The sequence below is a fragment of the Mustela putorius genome, unplaced genomic scaffold (assembly GCF_011764305.1).
Source record: "Mustela putorius furo isolate JIRA1106 unplaced genomic scaffold, ASM1176430v1.1 tig00003898_pilon_pilon_pilon, whole genome shotgun sequence".
Lineage (NCBI taxonomy): Eukaryota > Metazoa > Chordata > Mammalia > Carnivora > Mustelidae > Mustela > Mustela putorius.
The window spans coordinates 14,730,838-14,752,704 of record NW_025422047.1 but is presented as its reverse complement, the minus strand read 5'-3'; the positions used below and the strand labels follow the sequence as shown (position 1 = coordinate 14,752,704).

General features: G+C 40.6%; 1 protein-coding gene across 1 annotated transcript in view; it reads left to right on the top strand.

The window, feature by feature from the left end:
• FBN1 (fibrillin 1) overlaps window positions 1-21,867 on the top strand; it is a 237,175-nt gene that overhangs the window by 88,529 nt on the left and 126,779 nt on the right. Inside the window, exons 6-7 of the mRNA XM_045067863.1 lie at window positions 17,335-17,532; window positions 20,908-21,033. Of these exons, the coding sequence (XP_044923798.1) occupies window positions 17,335-17,532; window positions 20,908-21,033 (324 nt within the window). The remainder of the gene's footprint in view (window positions 1-17,334; window positions 17,533-20,907; window positions 21,034-21,867) is intronic.

Genomic DNA, 21,867 nt, shown 5'->3' with positions numbered 1-21,867 from the left:
TCTAGGCATCACATCTTTCTAGAAGGATGAAAGGATAAAGATCAGGGGTGTTATCCAGGTGACTTGTCTCACGTTATCAGAAAATGAAAAGCTTTCCTTGACTCTCCATCTTGTAGGCCTCCACTTGCATCTTGTTGACAGACCAGGGCACATGTCTACTACTGACTGGAAGGTAGCTAAGGACAAAGGGACTGTAAAGAGTGGAGCAAGGCAGCTCCACCTGTGCCTTTCAGCTTGCTCAGAGCAAGAATCAGGCTTGACTTGATCTTTATGGCAGCCTTTACTCTTACTCTATTTTGCAAATCCTAACTGTGATTCACAAGAGGAGGCCAAGCCAGAGAGTAGAGCCGATTCAGAACAAATCTGTCTGTCTTGCAGAACAGATTAAAAGGTACATGTCCTGTGGTCTATGGGTCAGTGGCGTCATCTGTTTTGAAGAATATCAGAATATCTCAGTAATCTGTAACCATAGTGTCTGTGGGAAGAAGGGGAAAAAATGGAAGAACTAGGAACTCTGGTAAATATTTTCAATTCATGTTTTCATGTACTACTCATACTACCTGCCTGGGAAGGCAACCCCAGGGGGCAGAAGAAACTGACTCACGGGTGAGTGCTCACTGCCACACTGATCATCATAGTTTAAGGATTCAAGTCAGATGGGTTAGATTCAGGGGCTCACAAGCAGTTAATTATGGCTTGGCCAAAGGGAATGACTAGTACGCAAGATTATAGGTTTAGGCTCACGGGAGATATGTCATTTTTCATATTCATTCATTCATAAATACTTGAGAACTTACTATGGATCTATAAACTAGTCTAGGCTCTGGGGATATAAAATTTAATGAAATAAGATATTTATCTTTAAGGCTCATGGTCAAATGAAAAACAGTCATATACATCAGTGATTTTGATGGGGTTTAATTAGTGCCACAGAAGAAGGAAGAGGAGGGTGATCAGGGCAAGACTTCCAGAGGAGAGATTTGCTGGAAAAATAGGGGAGGAAGCACAATCCAAGCAGAAGGGACATGAGTTGAAGAACCCTAGTCCTCTCAGTGTCACCAGACAAGGACTGCACCGAGGCGAGTGACAAGAAATGAAGCTGGTAGGGACCATTCCACAGAGTGCCCTAGGTTCTAACCCAGTTAGGTTCACTACCAAGTGGTTAGAGGAAATGGGGATCCATGGCAAAGCAGAGATGGTTGGGTGGTAGAGGAGGGGCTGATTAAGAAGCTGTCAGGACGGTATATTTTACGGGGTTTGCAGGGATGACTGAGTGTGGGGTGTGAGGACTTCTGTAACACCTCCTTCCAGTTTGTGGACTAGGTGATCTGGGCCATGGGGATGCCCTTCCCCAAAATAAGAAGGGTGGGGGGTACAAGTCTGGTGAGAAAAGTGAGCTTCTGGGGCGCCTGGGTGGCTTAGTTGTTAAGTGTCTGCCTTTGACTCAGATCATGATCCCAGGGTCCTGGGATCGAGTACCACTTCAGACTTTCTGCTCGGCGGGAAGCCTGGCTTCTCCCTCTCCCACTCCCCCTGCTTGTGTTCCCTCTCTCACTGTGTCTCTTTCAGTCAAATAATAAAATCTAGAAAAAAAGAAAGAGAAAGAAAGAAAGAAAAAATGAGCTTCTATCACACTGCCTTTCTTGGGTGATGAAAGTGACCTTCTCTCCCTAACCTCACTGCTATGTCCTGGCTCAGGCCAGCTGAGAGGCCACTGGGGCATCTAAATGGTCCATGCCTCGGCCACTTGAAGTCCATCAGATAGGCAGAGCATCTGACTCAAGATGCACAGCAAATTAGTTGCTGAGCCAAGACTGAAAAGCAGGCCTCCTGATTTTTTAGGCCTACTGCCTTTTCAATCAACCCCTAGAGTGTATTCTGCTTAAACAGGCAAGGTAAAAACATCCATAAATGCCGGGTGCCATTTGGGGAAAATCAGCCAGAACTTTGCATGTCACTAAGGATTAGCTCCTGACTTCTATATGGCAGTGATAACTTCTCTGCAAGTATATGTTCTTAATGCGGCCCCTGTTGAGTTACAGTCTCGGTAATTGGGTAGCTGCTCAAATGGTGTGTGTGTTTGGGCTTGTGTTACCAACTGGGAAGGGGTTTGTATTTTCACTTTTCTTTGAGAGTGACAAGGTATGTATTTTACAAAACTCCTTCTGGCCCATGGGGACAAGTTATCTAAATAGTGCCCCAGTCTTATTCATTACTTCCTAAGTGGTGCAAAGGGTTAAGCCTATTTTGAGCTACGAATACTTTGAAGAATCTGATGAAAATCATAGACTTTCTTCCTCCAAAAAGATATAAATGCATACCCTATATGGGTCAGTTGCAGTTGGTTCCAAGCAACAAAACTGGCTGAAGCAGAATAGGAGATTCATGCTTGGGATGTCCCAGGACCTCAAGGGCCGTAAGCACCAGGGCTTCATCGAGGCCTGGAAGCAGGAATCAGCCACCCTCTCGACCTCTTCCTGAGGCCACCTGCTCTCTGTCCTTGCTCCTCTCCTCAGACATCATCTTTCCTTCATGCAAATGACATGTTCTGTGCTCTCTTTAAATACCTATTGACCTAGAACCCCAGAGGTAACCTTACCTGGGGTCCTGCCCCCTGCAACAATGAAGACCAGTACTTCCCAATCCCAGTTCCAAATTTCTTGAAGAGAACATGCGATTGCCCCACTTGGATCAGGTACTCAGAGACCAGAGCCACTTCACTGTGTCCAGCTCTGTCAGACACATGACTTATGAGCAGAATCTGGGCGCTCTTGAACCTCCGGGGTCCCCATTAACTGTGATCATCAAGTTAAGAATTGCAGACCAGAGAAATCGGAATGCTGATAACCCAAAGGCACTACTCTTGGCCGTAAAACTACTGCAGAAAATGGAACATCCGTTTGAGTAGAGGATGTTTGCATGAGCAAAAGCCCTCAGAACGGTTGCTCTGTGCAGGAGCTGTGGGTTTTGAATATCAGTAGTTAAATCCCAGGATGGTGAATGTGATGTAGACTGAACTATAACACTCTCCAAGGTCACTGATATTATATTCCTAACTTTTACCCTTAAAGGTTTGGAAATTCAATTTTAATTATTGTTAACATGCTTCGTAAATATCCAAGGGAATACAATATAGACCTGTTCATACATCCAGAGAGCCAAAATCTGGCTCAAGTTGTTTTTTCTTCCACAGTTGGAGAAAATTGTGGTGTTTGGCTTGCCTCTTGGGGCATGTTAAACCACTTTTAATGCTGTCTCTTATTATTTTCTGACCATATGCACTTTCCACACATATCTAAGTAGCTGCCTCAGATGAAACCCAATGTCTGGCCAAGCTGATGTAAATCTTTAGTAAGTGGTAAGAGAGAACAGAGTGACACAGTGCCCCTTTAGTGTTCAGACAGTACACGATTTAATAGTTGTAGACCTCGGGGCGCCTGGGTGGCTCAGTGGGTTAAGCCACTGCCTTCGGCTCAGGTCATGATCTCAGGGTCCTGGGATCGAGTCCCGCATCGGGCTCTCTGCTCAGCGGGGAGCCTGCTTCCTCCTCTCTCTCTCTCTGCCTGCCTCTCTGCCTACTTGTGATCTGTCAAATAAATAAATAAAATCTTTAAAAAAAAAAAATAGTTGTAGACCTCATAGTCTCAGGAGCAACTTGAGATTTTCTTTCCAGTTCTAGAGAATGGAAATTTCTGAGCCGTCTTCCCAGCAGCTGCATGAGGTAAAACTTAGCTACAACTGGATTGACCCGTTGCCTGTGTAGCATAGCACTCACCCTTAGCTCCTCAGATTATTTACCTGGGGTGAGCGGAACATAATTTTTACTTCCAAAGAGCATGCTGCTTACTGTGAAGTTATTTGATGCTTTAAAACTGTTGTCACCTATGCAACATACATGTCCCAGAACATCCAAACCTGTATGTTACAGGGAAGCTGCCAAGAGGCCAGGAGCGGTCATGATTGTCCAGTTGGTAACATGTTCTCGGTCCATGTCAAAGATCTTAAAAATGGATAACTGTGAAATAGCAGCAAAAATGTAGTTCTAAGGTTCTAATGCTTTTACTCTTTGGTTTCTCAGAAAATCAGTGTTCTGCCATGTTTTGATATCTGAGCATGCTCAGATTTTTAATCAGGAATCTTCTTTTGTTGATAAATCAAATGAACCTAACCAGGATTTGGAACTGTGGCCTCTCCCATTCCCTCAGCTTCCATGCCTGACTTCGGCACAGTTCACTCACGTGTTCTGAGTAATGCTTGTACTTTCTTCCAACTTGTCTTTCTTCAGTTGAGTTCAGTGCCAAACCCGAGCTGGAAACAGTCTCCGGAAGTTTTCATTCATCAGACGTTTTCTTCCGAAGAAAAGTTCTGAGAATAGGAGGGTCATCTTGAGAACTACCTGATAATATATTATCATAGTTCAGTGCTTGTGTGTGTGTGTGTGTGTGTGTGTGTGTGTGACAGAGAGACAGAGACAGAGACAGACAGACAAGGGTGGAAGAGAAGAGCAGCCTATGTAATCATGTACCCATAAGCAAATGAATATTTGGTAAAAAGCCAGTTCTAGAAATAACACTTTTCAACCAATGTATCTAAGCCATCTCACTGTCATAGATCTGTCTTGATGGTACAGAAAGCCCAATTGATATGAGCCATTTCTCAGTTGTGGTTAAATAGCTGAACTTTTGTCCTCCCCTTAAGTTTTTCACCAGATATCTAGGAATTGATAATATCATCGGAGTGTGGTATGTATCAATTTCCTGTAGAATGAACTTAGGGCTGGCAGCGAGCATCCTAGTGGTCTTGGATTCCCTTGCCCTGTCATTTTGTAGAAGCAGCAGTGAAGTTCCTCTGGAGGAAATCCCACCCACACGCCAGGATTCCATCACAGATTGTTGGTCTGAGCCATGTGTACTTAACACTCGGGTTTCTGTGAGAACTGGCCAAACGTGTTTGAAGGAAGAATTTCAACCATATACTTTATACATCAATATGTGAATGTGATATGACCACATGCTTGCTCAAAAAGAGGAAGGGAAGGGCAAGAAATGTAGTGTAGAAGCTGAAATGCACAGACCAAGATGTAACTTTATTATACATAAGTTTTATAGCATCAAGATGTACAGATAATATTGTTTTATGCAGGGCCAGCCTCATCCATTCAAGTCACTTGTCCTGTACTTGGTACTTCATGAAAGTGTGAAGACCTTTCATAATGATTATTGATAGTTTGAGCCTAATCTTTTTAAAAAAATTAACATATAATGTATTATTTGCCCCAAGGGTACAGGTCTATGATTTGTCAGTCTTACACAATTCATAGCACCCACCATATCACATACCCTCCCCAGTGTCCATCACCCAGCTGCCCTATCCCTACCCTCCCACCAGCAACCCTCAGTTTGTTTCCTGAGATTAAGAGTCTCTTATGGTTTGTTTCCCTACCCGATCCCATCATGTTTCATTTTTGCCTCCCTACCCCCACAACCCCCCACTCTGCCTCTCAAATTCCTTATATCAGAGAGATCATGTGATAATTGTCTTTCTCTGATTGACTTATTTTGCTTTGCATAATACCCTCTAGTTCCATCCATGTTGTTGCAAATGGCAAGATTTCGGGGTTTTTGATGGCTGCATAGTATTCCAGTGTGTGTGTATGTGTGTGTGTGTGTGTGTGTGTTGTGTGTGTATACACCACATCTTTAGCCATTCATCTGTTTTTTTGAATCTTTTTTAAAAATTATTTTTATTAACATATGTATTATTTTTTCAGGGCTACAGTTCTCTGAATCATCAGGCTTAAACATTTCACAGCACTCACCATAGCACATACCTTCTCCAATGTCCATAACCCAGCCACCCTAACCCTACTCCCCTACCCCCCAGCAACCCTCAGTTTGTTTTGTGAGATTAAGAGTCTCTCATGGTTTGGCTCCCTCCCAATCCCATCTGCTTTCATTCTTTCCTTCCCTACCTCCACAATTCCCTGCCCTGCCTCTCAAATTCCTCATATCAGATCATATGATAGCTGTCTTTCTCTGACTTATTTCCCTCACCATAATACTCTCTAGTTCCATCCACATCATTACAAATGGCAAGATTTCATTTCCTTTGATGGCAGCATAGTATTCCATTGTATACATATATACCACATCTTCTTTATCCATTCATCTGTTGATGGACATCTAGGTTCTTTCCATAGTTTGGCTATTATCGACATAGCTGCTATAAACATTCAGGTGCACGTGCCCCTTCAGATCATTATTTGTATCTTTAGGGTAAATACCCAGTAGTGCCATTGCTGGGTCGTAGGGTAGCTCTATTTTCAACTTTTTGAGGAACTTCCATGCTATTTTCCCGAGTTAGCCATTCATCTCTTGATGGCTATCTGGGCTCTTTCCACAGTTTTGTTATTGTGGACATTGCTGCTATAAACATTGGGGTGCACATGACCCTTCAGATCACTACATTTGTATCTTTAGGATAAATACCCACTAGTGCAATTGCTGGGTCACACGGTAGCTCTATTTTCGACTTAAAAAAAAAATTATTAACATATAATGTATTATTAGCCCCAGGGGTACAGGTCTGTGAATCATTAGGCTTACACACTTCACAGCACTTACCATAGCACATACCCTCCCCAATGTCCATAACCCAACTACCCTCTCCTTACCTCCCTCCCCCCAGCAACCCTCAGTTTGTTTTGTGAGATTAGGAGTCTCATGGTTTGTCCCCCTCCCGATCCCATCTTGTTTCATTTTTTCCTTCCCTACTCTCCAACCTCTCACATTGCCTTTCAGACTCCTCATATCAGGGAGATCATATGATAATTATCTTTCTCCGATTGACTTATTTCACTCAGCATAATATCCTCTAGTTCCATCCATGTCATTACAATTGGCAAGATTTCATTTCTTTTGATGGCTGCATAGTATTCCATTGTGTGTGTGTGTGTGTGTGTGTGTGTGTGTGTGTGTGTGTGTACACCACATCTTCTTTATCCATTCATCTGTTGGTGGACATCTGGGTTCTTTCCATAGTTTGGCTATTGTGGACATTGCTGCTATAAACATTTGGGTGCATGTGCCCTTTCGGATCACTACATTTGTATCTTTAAGGTAAATACCCAGTAGTGCAGTTGCTGGGTCATAGGGTAGCTCTATTTTCAAATTTTTGAGGAATCTCCATGCTATTTTCCAAAGTGGCTGCACCAGCTTGCATGCCAACCAACAGTGTAAGAGGGTCCCCCTTTTTCCTCATCCTCACCAATATCTGTTGTTTCCTGACTGGTTAATTTTAGCCATTCCGACTGGTGTGAGGTGGTATCTAACTGTGCTTTTGATTTGTATTTCCCTGATGCTGAGTGACATTGAGCACTTTTTCATGTGTCTGTTGACCATTTTGATGTCTTCTTTGCCAAAATGTCTATTCATGTCTTCTGCCCATTTCTTGATTGGATTCTTTGTTCTTTGGGTATTGAGTTTGATAAGTTGTTTTTAGATTCTGGATACTAGCCCTTTATCTGATATGTCATTTGCCAATATCTTTTCCCATTCTGTCAGTTGTCTTTTGGTTTTCTTGACTCTTTCCTTTGCTTAGTAAAAGCTTTTTATCTTGGTGAAGTCCCAATAGTTAATTTTTGCTCTTGTTTTCCTTGCCTTTGGTGATATTTCTAGGAAGAAGTTGCTGCATAGTTCTAGTCTAATCTTTTCTCAGATTCCCAGTTTTGGTGAGTGCCTGGCCACATATCCAGCTTCTGGAGCCAGAAACCTGAAGTCATCCTTGTCTTTTCAGTTTCCCTCACCCTTCGCATGCAAACCATCTTTAAGCACTGTTGGTTCTCGGCCCCCACAGACACCCCCCAGAGACACCCCCACCTGCTGGCAGCTCTCCCCTTCTGCGTCACCACGTTTGTGTTAGCCACCACCATCTTTTCTCAGACCCTTCAATAGCCTCCTTGCAAGCTTCCCATTTCTACTCTTGAACCCTCTATGCAGTATGCTTTAAAAATAACACATATGTTTTCAGGGGCTTCCTGCTGAGCTTCAGGCCGAATCCAAATTCTTGACCATGGCCTGGAATGTGCTGTGTAATCCAGTCCCTGCCCAATGTTCCAGCCCCGTGGCGTGCCTCTTTCCCCTTGCTCTTTGAGCTCTGGTCACAGTGGCCTTCTCTCATTACTGGAGAAGCCAGGCCCTCTCCCAGCTCGGAGCCACTGTTCTTACTATGTCTTAAACCTCAGAATCACTTACTCTCACTTTGCATGGCTGACTTGCTCTCATCCTTTAGGCCTTCATATAAATAACCATCTTCTCTAAGAAGGCTTCCACGGTGGGTATCCCCAATTATTCTCTATCATGGCAGCATGCTTACTTCATTTGTAGACATAATCACAGCCTCAAATCTAAAATGATTTTAAATTTATTCCCCTACGTGCTGACTACTTTCCCTGCCAGATGGTAAATTCCATGTGGTCAGGGACTTTCTCATGCTGCTCGCTGATACAGCACAGTAGCTCGGTAAATATTTGTTGAATGAAGCAATTCTTTTTTTTTAAGATTTTATTTATTTATTTGTCAGAGAGAGTGAGCACAGGCAGACAGAGTGGCAGGCAGAGGCAGAGGGCTCAGCAGGGAGCCCGATGTGGGACTCAGTCCTAGGACGCTGGGATCATGACCTGAGCCGAAGGCAGCCGCTTAACCACTGAGCCACCCAGGCGCCCCTGAATGAAGAAATTCTTGATTACATTTTACAACTGTAATGCTTACCCATTGAATCTGATCATGGAAGTCGGAATGTCTGATTTTATTTTATGCAGTGGGATATTTTTGTTGTGGTAAAATATACCCAACACACAATTTGCCATTTTAGCCATATTTAGATATGTGGTTCAGTGGCACTAAATACACTCACATAGTGTACAACCACCACCATCATGTCTCCAGAACTTTTTCACCTTCTTGAACTGAAACTAGACCCACTAAACAAGAACTCCCCACTCCTTGCTCCCCTCAGCCCCTGGCAACCACCATTCTACTTTGTCTCAATGAATTTGCCTCTTCTAACCATCTCATGTTGGTGGAACCTACATTGGAGTAACACCAATCAGTTAATTTTTATTGCCCCTTTATAAGCATAGGCCTTTATTCTCTAAATGTGAAAATCTCATTTATAATTATGATTTTCCAATTTTAACAGTAAACTTTCCATTAGAATCCTTCAGAAACAATTCCCTTCAGATAGATTTTGTATTTGGAAATTAAGCAATATTACAAGGCACTTTTAAGATACACAAGTTGATCTAAGGAATATGTCAGCCCTGGAAAGTTATATTTAATATCATTGATCACAGGGCCCTTTACTCTAATGTTATTAATCTTGCTTTTGGAATGTAGGGAATGTTTTATGCTTGGTGGCTTTGAAGAAAATATAAAAGAACAAATAAATCATATGGTTATATAATACTATTGTTTTTGTCTTGCTGTTCAATAGCTGATTCTCTGTGGTGAAACTGCAGTTTGGTGTTACACGGCGTTCATGCAAGCCGTTTTCAAAGTGCATAAATCAGAGCCAGCTGGTTCTTGAATGTGCAATTTGCAGGCCACAAAAAATGAAGACACTCTATGATTTTATTATCTTCATGGTAAATATGTCACCCAACCCAGAATTTGAGTTCTAGCCACCCCACCACTCTTTTTTTTTTTTTTTTTTTTCCCCTAGTAAAGGTGGTTTGGCGATAACATTGGGGGAAAGTGAGAATCAGTCAAGACTCGTAGGATGTACAGTGAGGGGACAAATGGTGTCAGGACAATAATTATTCAGACATGGGGCACCTGGGTGGCTTAGTGGGTTAAGCCGCTGCCTTCGGCTCAGGTCATGATCTCAGGGTCCTGGGATTGAGTCCCGTGTCAGGATCTCCGCTCAGCAGGGAGCCTGCTTCCTCCTCTCTCTCTCTCTCTGCCTGCCTCTCTGCTGTCTACTTGTAATCTCTCTGTCAAATAAATAAATAAACATATTAAAAAAAATTATTCAGACATGAGATATGCTCTTCTCTGAACAAGATTGCATGCTGTTTTCTTCATCGTGGAACAGAATAAAATGTGGTAACAGTCTTTTGTGGTTGAGTTGCTGCTGCACATAATCAGGTTCCAGAACTATGGTCTGGATTTGGTCAACTACTTAGTCTGCATGTTACAATTAAAAGGTATACCACACCTTGTTTCTGTAGTTTTGAATGATATTTATATTAAAAATTATAATGGTTAATACTTTTATAATTAGAGAAGTTAAAAGTCAGCAAATGTTAACAAAAGAGTTTCGTGCTTATTCTTGTGCCCTATTTCTAAATTTTTAAAAATTAGTTAATAGTGAAGCTCCATCTTAGATATAGTCACTAAACGATAAACATTTTGCACAATGTAACTTAGTAAATTTTGCCAAAAGCTCAATTTATTTTGTCATTTAAAAAAGAATAGCATAGCTTGGACGAAATGAAAGAGACAATATTGCATAGGACAAGTAGCCCAGGAAAGAATTCTTATGCCCTCAGAATTTTTATTATTAAACACTTACATTACATTATACAAACTTACATTAAAGTTGAAATAATAATATAAAATATACCCATATACCTTCTATCTGCATTAAATGTTTAACATTTTTCCACTTCTATACACATAATATTCTCTATGTGCTTATTTGTTTGTGTGTATATATAAATGTATATTAATATTATATAATATGTATTAAATATTAGTACATAATATATAAATGTAATTATATATTATATATTTATAACATCTAGGTATATACTTATATATATTTGTTGTCTGTTTTGCTGAATCACTTGAAAATTAAGTTGCATACATCACACTTTACTTCATAGATAACCAAAATACCATGACCATATCTAAAAGAACAGTTCCACAGTATTATATAATGTGTGGCCCATATAAAATTTCCCCAGTTATCTCTTTTTGAAACAATCCAATTAAGGTTCAGTGATTATATCTTTTTAATATAAATAATCCCTTTACATGTTTCTTTTTTTTAAGAGGGGTGTCATTTATCTTTGGAAAAGTTCAGAACAGTTGCCTTTGAAAATCACACATTCTAGGTTTTCTCAGTGTTGCCTTCTGGTGTCATTGTCTTGTTCTTCTACCCCATATGTCCTCTCTGCTACAGGTTGGGTCTGAGGTTTGACTATTTTTGGCATAAACTTCATAGATGATGTTTAGTACTTTCTATTTAATGAAATCAGGAGTCATGGAGGTATTTCAAGGTGATCTATAAGAGTGCAATTCTTGAGGAAATTAAAAGTTTAACTTTTGGTGTTACTGATGCTAGCTTTGATCAACATCTTTGGAACCTGGGTGGAGAATCCCCCTGGCATTTCACTCAGGTACCATGTCTAGCACTGGGCAGGGCAGTTGGAAGTGGGAGCTCCTGGTAGTGGAGTGATGTCATGTATTTAGATGTGCTTTGTAACACTGGGAGGGGAAGAGTTTAGAAACGTGAGGTCAGTTGACTGTTAGGACAGTGGAGCAGTGGGTGGTTAGCCTTCTTAAATTTTGATTTGTTGTTTGCTTTAGTGAGCTTGTGGTTGGTATAATTAATCAAGGACATAGTGAAGAGCCTCATAATCAGTCAACACTATGGAAATGAGCACAATGGAATTGGACTATATTGAGTGGCAGTGATCCCAGCTCATGGGCTTTTCACATTTCTCAGGTTAGACCTTCAGGTAAGCAGTCAGCTATCTTGCAGACACCTCCAATTAATAATGGAACAGAAGCACTTCTCAATAAAAGTTGAGAGAGAGAGGAGAGAGAGAGAGAGAGAGAGATTGAACTTAGAGCCCTAGAGGGCAAAATCATTTTGGGGGGCTTTTGCAAAAGGCAGACACCCAGGCTCCATGCCACGTCTATTGAATTGGATTCTAGGGGATGAGAGTGGGGGAGGGGGAGGAGCTTTGGGAAGGCTGGGGTGAGGCCCAAGCATTAGTATTTTGCCAAACTTCCCCAGGTGATTTGGTTATGTCCTAGGGTTAAGAATAATTGGAGAAAGAAGAAATAGCATCAGTTATGAGACTAATGATGATCATGGAACTGCTTTGCCTTAATTTTCCTCAGACTGAAAGTTCTTGAACTCTTTCCTCAGGGGGTTGTATTGACGTTCCACACGTTAGGAGTTTAATGCATCCCAGGCCAACCTACCTGAAAGGAAGAAGCATGCTGTGACCCTGTCATGGATAAATTGATATCTCATTCTTTTGTTTGTAATTTTTATGAAAAGAAGGATTTAATATAATTGGAGCCTACTGCCCCCAAATTATATCCTTGTGCCTTCCCTGTAGTTTGTGGTTTAGCGACTGGGTAGGAGTGACAAGAATTCGTTGTACCACAGAATATTCTTTCTCTGCACATGATGCCTTTGCTTCAGGGTGAAGTCTGGTTACAAATGAAAGCAAGATACCACTGTGGGTCCCAGCATTCTGAGCCACAGCTCTGGGAAAGGGCTGAGGATCTGAAGCCACACATACACGTTGATCAGATCCTAAGCCTTGAGGCTAAATCTACGAGGACGGTGAAATAGCCCTAGAGCCTCAACCACTCAGAATGGGAACACGTAGATGCAGAATTTCCCATGAACAAGCCACACTAAAGTAAGCCAGTTAAAAACAATTAAAATTGCATTTTAATTTAGGAGAGGCTTGGCGCTTTGCCCTAGTTCATGGAGGTCTTATGGGGAAGTGAGTGAAACAGTTTGCCAACAGAAAGTATTTTTAATACTATATTTTAGTTGCATTAGGAGTAATGATTTACGTTGAAGGAATGAGTCAGACATTACCCAAGCATTGAATTAGGCACATTCCCTGTCTCGTGCTGGGACTATCTGAAAAAAAAAGAGTATGTAAATTTAGCCTAGTATCACGTAAGTGCTATGGGAATAATTGTAAATAATTGGATTATTAGTAAGGAATTGGGAGTGTGGGCAGTTTTTTTTTTTTTTTCCCTGTGGTTAAAGTATTGGACAAAAAACAGCATAACTTTGGCAATCTAAATGAAGCACAGGACAAAAAGCACATGCTGCCAAATCAGAATGACATTTGAAAACCATGTTAATAGAGCATTTACCTTCCAAGAGGTTTTTAGGTCCAATTCTGTTTCATCCAGATTATGCCTCTCTCTCTGCACTCAGCAATTTTTATTGAAAATGTGGCCCTACAAATACATTTTATGTCCACTTACTAATCTGCACTGTCAAATGGTTTGGTTTTCTGTCCATAGCATTATTTAGAAATGTGTTAAGTCTAGATTCTGTTATACATACTCCCAACTGTTTGCCAAATATCCAGTATATTTAATAAAGTTGGGTCCCTATGCACTCTAGAGATGCCTAATGAAAACTGTCAGAATTAACTGTTGCCATTTCTTTCTTTCTTTTTTTTTTCTTTTAAGATTTTATTTATTTATTTGACAGAGAGAGACATAGCAAGAGAGGGAACACAGCAGGGGGAGTGGGAGAGGGAGAAGTAGGTTTCCCGTTGAGCAGGGAGCCTGATGTGGGGCTTGATCCCAGAACGCTGGGATCATGACCTGAGGCAAAGGCAGATGCTTAACGACTGAGCCGCCCAGGCACTCCAATAGTTGCCATTTCTAGTCCATGCATTTCATGTTGAAATGAGAGTAAAAAGTCACTGACCCTGGGAAAGTCTGAAGGTTATTTTCTTTTTATGATGGTCTCCCAATGAGGAATTCATGTCTGAAGTCATGAGGCCGTGTCAGATAGGACTGAATCAGATTGTTTTAGTATTTTGTAGAGTGCCTTGATTTTGCTGGTGTCAGTCTCAAAACAAGTGTTTGCATCTACCCTAAGTCTCTGTGATCCTCATATATAAATCTTTCTGGTAGGCTCTCTTGACAAATGAGCAGCAAAACCAAATCCAAGCAGTGTCGAAGAGAGGACTGTAAATTCAAATTCATGTTCCATTATGTTTTTTAAAGATTGAAAATGTCATGCCATCATGAGCCTGTTTGATCCAAGCACTTGCACTTACCTCCGTAAATTAAGATAAGAAACAAACTTCTGTTTCTTTCCTTGTAACCTAACACAGAAGGCTTTATTTCTTTTTTTAAATAAAAGATTATGTTGCTATGATCTTTCTAGCCTGAGAAATATAATATGCATATGTAGTTATAAAAATCTTGGTGGCTGTTTCATGAGACTATACATTTTTCATCCTCAAGGAGTTCATCAGTGATGTATGGTGAATGCTCTCGGTAATAATGAAGAATTGGAAACAATTTAAATGACACACAGTAAGAAAATTATTGAATAAATTATGTTATAATTTGATGGAAAATTATCCATTAAATAGACCCATTAGTGCAACAGTTAAAATCATATTTTGGAATAGTGGTTACATGGGAATATGCTTTGGGCACTGTTAAGATTCAAAATTATAGATTTAATATAGTTCCTATTTTGTGATAAAGAAAAAAAAACACGTGTAAAATTAGGTTAAGGTAATATAACCAATATGTATAAAAGATTTCTTTAGGTGGAGTTACATGTGATTTTTATTTTCTTGTTTATATTGCTACCTTTTCCTAATTATCTGAAATAACTATTTTTGAATCACAAAAATATGTAATAAAATGTTAAAAAAAGAAATGCTGTATGTTAGATAAAGATTTATTAAATGCCTATAGGTAATATTTGGAAGAATTGAGCCAAATAATGAAGGATTACAGCATTTGACTTTGCCCATGTGTTTACTGCCTTTAAGAGAACTTTTGCTGCAAACTGTCATGGTGTTGTCATTTTTCTTTTCTTTTCTTTTTTTTTTTTCTTATTTATTTGACAGACAGAGATCACAAGTAGGCAGAGAGAGAGAGAGCGAGAGAGGAGGAAGCAGGCTCCCACTGAGCAGAGAGCCCGATGCGGGGCGCGATCCCAGAACCCTGGGATCATGACCGGAGCCGAAGGCAGAGGCTTTAACCTGCTGAGCCACCCAGGCGCCCCTGTCATTTTTCTTTATTGAAAGAATGAAATGAGGGTGGAGATCTATTCAACAGCATTTAAATTTTGTATTTTTTTTAAATATTTTACTTATTTATTTGACAGAGAGAGAGAGATCACAAGTAGGCAGGAGGCAGGCAGAGGGGGTGGGGGGAAGCAGGCTCCCTGCTGAGCAGAGAGCCCGATGCGGGGCTCAATCCCAGGACCCTGGGGTCGTGACCTGAATGGAAAGCAGAGGCTTTAACCCACTGAGCCACGCAGGTGCCCCTAATTTTTGTATTCTTACTTGAATTCAATGCTATGTAAGAAAATAGATTTTGAATAGATCTGACATATTTTGAAACATATTAAATAAAATATACCTAGCATTTGGCTATATAAAACTGAAAAATAATCAGTAGGCTAAAATAAATGTACGAACAAAGGAAAAAGACAATAAACTGAGAAAGCAACAAGATGAGGCTAGAAAGGTGGGTGGGGCCAGAACATTAGAAACTCAAGGGAAAGAAAGGTATAAGGTTAGTTTTTGGGACACTGGTGGTGTTTACGTATAAGCTAAACAACTTTTTGACCTGTTTGCATATCCTGTACCTGTGTTTACTTAATATTTTTCTTTAAATTGAGTTAAACTTTTTAAATTCATCCTCATCATAGCAAAGGTATTTGTGAAATATGAGTCCGTTATGGTTATGATTTTTAATAATACAAATTAGAATTGACAAGTGACTATTAAAACCTGACCATCTAAAGCCATCTTGCAACCTATCAGCAATACACACAGCACGGTTTGGCAAGCACTTGCATGGAAAGGGAGATGTGGAGATGGGGACTTGACACTTTGAGCATGCTGTCCGTGCTACCATAATTTGGGCCTTGTCCTCTTGCGGAACTTGAGTGGGTGGTGTTTTGTTTTAGGAACTGCTCAGAAAGCTCGTCTTTCCACATGGACATTAGGGCAGCATGGGCATTAAGGCAGTGCCATTGAGCCCGGGTGGCTCATTCCAGGCAAGAAAAAAGGGAGAGTGAGGAAGAACATTTAGTGAGAGGGAGTGCGGGGTCCTAACTGCAGCAGAGAAAGCTGGAGAGAATACACAGAACAGAGGCGTGCCTCCCTCCCTAGAGAAAGAAAGAATAAAAATCAAAACCTAACCCAGAGGTTTCATCAGCACACATGGTGACTTTCATAAGCTGTAGAATTCAGTGGTGAAAGGAACTTACTGGAGTTATTTATTTTCTACTGGATCCCTGGACTCAGGAAACTACCTATGCATTTCTGAAAATGACATGGGGAAGCATGCAGTTTTGGGCAGTGGGTGGACACTCATGGGTCTTGTCACACCTCAGCTTCCCTTATTTGTCAAGGTCGCTGTAGAACAGGAGAAGGTATTATGGTCTCAATTTCTCTGAGAGAGAAACTGAGGACAGCCTGACTTTGGTCTTCTCTGCTCACGATGTGTTCATCTTCCTTGTTTTTTGGCTGTTGAATCCAGATTGACTTTCTCCTTTTGGCAAAACAAAACAGAATAGAAAAATTGAGGCAGATTTTTTTTTAGTACTTGGAAATTCTCCTGTGGCCTCCACCTATCCCTGTCCGCTTGAAGATGGACTTTTGCCCAAGGGTTACAATGATTTTGGACCAATGTCCTTACTCTTTACCTTAAATACCTAATGTCTTCACATGGGTAAATATTTTAAAATGCTTACTTATTTGTTTGCTTTCTTATTTTTTGTATTTGAAATAGGATGGGCCCAATCCAAAAGAAATGAGTAACCCATTTCTTTTGTTCTAGGAACTGCCAGGAAGAAGGTGCCATGACTTGCCTCATTGCAAACTTGGACATTTTTTGCTTTCTCTAGCATGAATAATAATAGACTGTAAGCTCCATGAGGACAGGGATTTGATCTCTTTTAATCATTTAAATTTCCACATCAAGCACAGGGCCTGATTTATAGTAGGCACATATTTTTGTGACTGACACATATTTTTGAGTGAATGAATGTATATTAATGTCATAACGCTGTGTACGTACAACGCTGTTGTAAAGTGTTTTTTATTCACTCATTTGATCTTAAAATGGTGTCTTCACAGGGGGTAGGAATTGGTGTTTTTATCCCTGTGTCCTAGGTGAGGAACATGGAGGTGAGTGATAAGAACGGTCTGCCCAAGGCTTCACACAGAGTCACTGATGTGTGATTCCATCCCTGAAGACTCTTACCCAATTTAGAGTCAGGCGAGATGGGGCACAGCTGTTCCTCTGCGTGATGGTTCCTGCTTTTCTGGACCTTCATGGAATTCTTCTTTATTTTCAGATTACAGGACAGGCCCATGTTTTACTGTGGTCAGCAACCAGATGTGCCAGGGACAGCTCAGCGGAATTGTTTGCACCAAGACACTCTGCTGTGCCACGGTGGGCCGAGCCTGGGGCCACCCCTGTGAGATGTGCCCCGCCCAGCCCCACCCCTGCCGCCGAGGCTTCATTCCAAATATCCGCACGGGAGCCTGTCAAGGTAAGCCTCTGGCCCATGGAGTTATTCATGGATTCATCTTATTTGCTCTGGAGAGCCATTCTCCAGTGAAGTTGGAGAGAATGGAAAAGCGGTGTCAGAGACATAACTTCACGATTTCGCTGACGGCATGATATCCAACTTAGGCATGAGGAGCGTGGCTCAAGAGGGAGCAGCTGGTCTCTCTGGAGTTTTCGTTGCCAGCAGTTCCCCCTCTGACCCCAGAAGTGTTTCTAGGGGCTGGTATGATTCTGTTTGCAGCAATGCTGTGCGTTGTAACAATGCTGTATATAAACACCAAGCAAAATCTGTGAACAAGGTAGTTTGTTTTTCTCAATTTTTTCCCTTCATTTGATATTGTTGGAGTTCCTCTGTCTCGTGGGTTGTACTTAGTTGACCTCAAGAAAATTGTTCCTCTCTCCATTCTACATGCTACATTATGCTTTTTTTTTTTTTACAAGTCAGAAATAAATTAAGATTTGTTTCACAGTTTTAAATATCCCCAGATGTCGCCTGTTCACTTCTTCTCCTGCCCTTACTCTGTTTTTGGCTTTCATTCCTGTTCTTCCAGCTGTACAAATTCTTTTATTGTCTGGATGTCTGGCAGGAAACAGGAGGAAGTGAACGGAGGCAGTTCAGCACTAAACTGATGGGATTGAAAACTCCCAGGCTGTATCTGTTTCCTTTAGACATCTTCAGGGCTTTTTTTAGCAAGTTGCAATATTTTCAGAAAATTCCGGGTACGCTTTTCTGAGGCAGACACATCCTAGTTTGGTTTTATTCTATATGTCGGTTTTAAGGCTAATAGGCAGTAAAACAGAATTTGGGTTTAATCCCACAGGTCTGTGGGTCTCCATTAAATTATACTTCTACAAATTCCAATTGTGATAAACACTGTTGGTCCTGGCTCCCAACTACTATGTATAATATAACTTACAGCTCCTTTATGTGCCCTTCAACTGGTCCTTCTGCATGTCAGGAGCAGCAAGAAGTCACTTCGGAATGAAGGAATTACAGAGGGGTGTAGTGTGTGATTTTAGAAAATAAAAAGTCAGTTTTATTCCCCCTTTCTCGGGCACCTTCTTTATTTTTTCTCATCCTTAGAAAGTCCCAGTGAGTTTTGAAGAAATTCTTGGTCTTGGTGTCCTGAGGGCAGCCATGAATGCGCTGACTTAGACCAGAAAGCCAGAAGTGGTGTCCATGAGACCTTGTCAGAGGTTGACACACTAAGAGAACTGGGGCAAAGAGAATGAAGAGGGAGAGGGAAGAGCGACTGCTCTTGGCTTTACTATGCATTTCCTCTGGTCTCAACTTGTCCAGGATTTTCTTTCTGTCCCTTCCTGACTCTGCTTATTAGACATCCAAGGTGGGGGGGGGGGATACTATTTCTATCAGAAATTTTGTGAAATTCATGAAATCAAAATGGTAGTCATATTGCCAATTTGAGAATGAAATTTGTCGTGTTTTGTTGTGTTCTTTTCTGAGTGATTCTGCTATTGGCTTGGAAGCTCTGTCCCTTTGCTGTTGTTTTCAGACCTTGAGCCGGATGTGAGGGGGCTGTGGGCAAGTGGGTTCATAAAGGAGCTTATTCTGTCTTCGGTCTTGGGAAGGTATGGCCAACAGAGAAGAGCCCTCGTTCATATTTCCTCTTGGCCAAAAATTATGACCAAAAGGACTATCAAGTTTTGCTTATATGTACCATCAATTTCTAAAAAACATTTTAATAACTTATTCATGTATCAAGAGAATGGAAACTTCTGGTCTAAGACAAAATTGAGATCAGCTATAAAATATAATCTAATTATACTCCACATGTAGTGGTTCATTTGTGGGCTGGGACAGTCCATTTAAAACAGTGACACTTTTCTAGCAAAATAAAAATTGTTGCTCCTTTAGTATCCTTTCCTTCGTGTCGACTTTTCTCAAGAACACAGGTTATTAGAGATCTTAAAATTGGTGATCACTCTCTTGCCCATACAATGAGGAGTAAAACAAGAGAGTACACTAGGTTTCCAGATTTCTTAAAGAATATCCAAAGTGAGGGAAAGAAATGTTAGACTGCTACCCTGGGGGTTCCTTTATTAAACTAGACCTTTGTGTGTTATATATGAAGAGATGGAAAGAATGTACATGATGTATTTTTTACAATCTTTCTAACTGAACATAATGAGCCTGGAATGATTGCTTTTGTTCCTAGGGGGTTCGTATTTGGGGCTACATGTGGAACCACAGTTATTAGGTGCCAGGGATATAGCTGTGAACAAAACAAAGAACCTGCTCTCTGAAATTTGCATTAAAGACCACGGATTTGTGAAACAAAACAAAGCAAAGTATTTATCAGGTTGGCTGATGATTCGTCCTATGGAAAAAAAAAATAAGCTAAGAAGGGTGGTGAATGATGGCTATTGCTGTTAGATTGGCGGGAGAAGGATCCACAGCCAGAGTGGAACAGAGACCTGATGGACAGGACAACATGAACCTTTATGCAGCTTTATGGAGGGAGAATAATTCAGGTAGCGGGGCACTCCTATAAAGCCCCAGGCAAGTGCATCCTCGGTATCCTTAAGGAATGGCAAGGAAGCCGGCGGGGAAGGAGAAGAGTGAGAGAGAGAGGAGGCCAGAAGTGAGGTCAGAGAGTAGAAGGAGCAGATAGAATCTTCTAAGATACGGGCTTGAGTTTTGAGCTGGGAAGGACGCACTCTGACTTAGCTTTAAAAAGGTTCCCTCTGGTGGCTGCTGTGCCAGCAAGGTGAATCTGCAGCTGAGACTACGCATTCATCTGGGGTGTCTCTCACTTCTCAGTCCGATTTCCTGGGTTGTTTAAGTTTTACTGCACAAGGCAATTATACAGAATGGAAGGTGAGCATCTCCCATTTCATTTGCATTAAAAGTCACTGTGTCATGTGATCCAAGGGATCTTAAGTAAATTCTGTTTTAACTGAATCATTCAATATAAGTCTTAGAGACAGATTTACTATAGAAATGTGTTGCATTATGATTCTGAGGATTTCTTGAATAACTCTAGTTATTACTCTCAGCCTTTTAATCATTGTATCCCTGTAATTTGCAGCATGCATAATAAAATCCCTAAAAATCAGTATAAATATTCCCCCCTACAAAGGGAAGACAGAAGGTAGGAAGAGTAACAATATTTGTGACTTCTTATAAAACATTATTGACCAAGTTATGTTACTCAAATAATTGATTTTACAGGTAGTTGTAAGAAAGTTTCTCACATCGTATTCCAAATATTGTGATGGACAAATAACTCACTGACATAAATATGGTGATATAATTGTAGACAGACTATCACATTTCTTCTGCAGTGACTTACATGAATCTCTCCCTCTCCTCTCTCTGTATCCTGAAATCTGACAGATGTGGATGAATGCCAGGCCATCCCTGGGCTCTGTCAAGGAGGAAATTGCATTAATACTGTTGGGTCTTTTGAGTGCAAATGTCCTGCTGGACACAAATTTAATGAAGCATCACAAAAATGTGAAGGTAAGAAATATCATGCTTTGCAGTTAAGGGGTGGAGGGGAAGGCAAAACCCAAATCAATGACAAGCTTTATTGCAAATTGTTCCAAAATCCTTTTGTCTTTGTCATTCCTATGAATGTGTAAATATCATATTCTTACCAGAAATAATATGCTTTTGTGCTATTGAACCAGAAAAACCCTGCAGCTTTTTCCACTTTTATAGACCCAAAATAAGAGATCCAGCTGAATCAAATTAAATATTAAAACATGAAATATTTTTGAACCAATATTTGGGTTAAAATGTTCAAGACACATGTTTTTGCGTAGTTCTAGAGACATGAATTTAAATTTAATCATTAAATATTATTCAAAAAGACATATCTTTTGATGTTTTTCTAGTTAAAATGTATGTTTGTTTATTTGCTTGTTTTTTGAGAGATTAACTCTTATGTTTATGCTCGTGGTACAAATTTAGTACTTCCTTTTCTGCCTATCAAATGGAAGCTTTTTAATATTAATCAAACAGAAAAATAACTGGAGGTAAAAAAAATTTGCATATTTGCATTTAGTTTACAGATTGAGCTCCTGAAAATCTGTGTAGAGAGAACATGTTCATATTCACCACTATTGCTATTTGCCAAAAAGAGCCTGGCATCCAAGGCCATAATAAATGCTTTTTCCAAGAGAGGGAAATAAGTAGGCAGCATCAAACTCTCTTTTCTTTGATGAGTGCACATGTAATGTCTGACAGTAATGTAATAAGTTATGTGTCCTGTCAAACTCGGCAGAGCAAACTTCATTTTCAGCTCTACTTGGTGGGATACAAAGTTTCATTTTGATTCATATGCACTGCTGT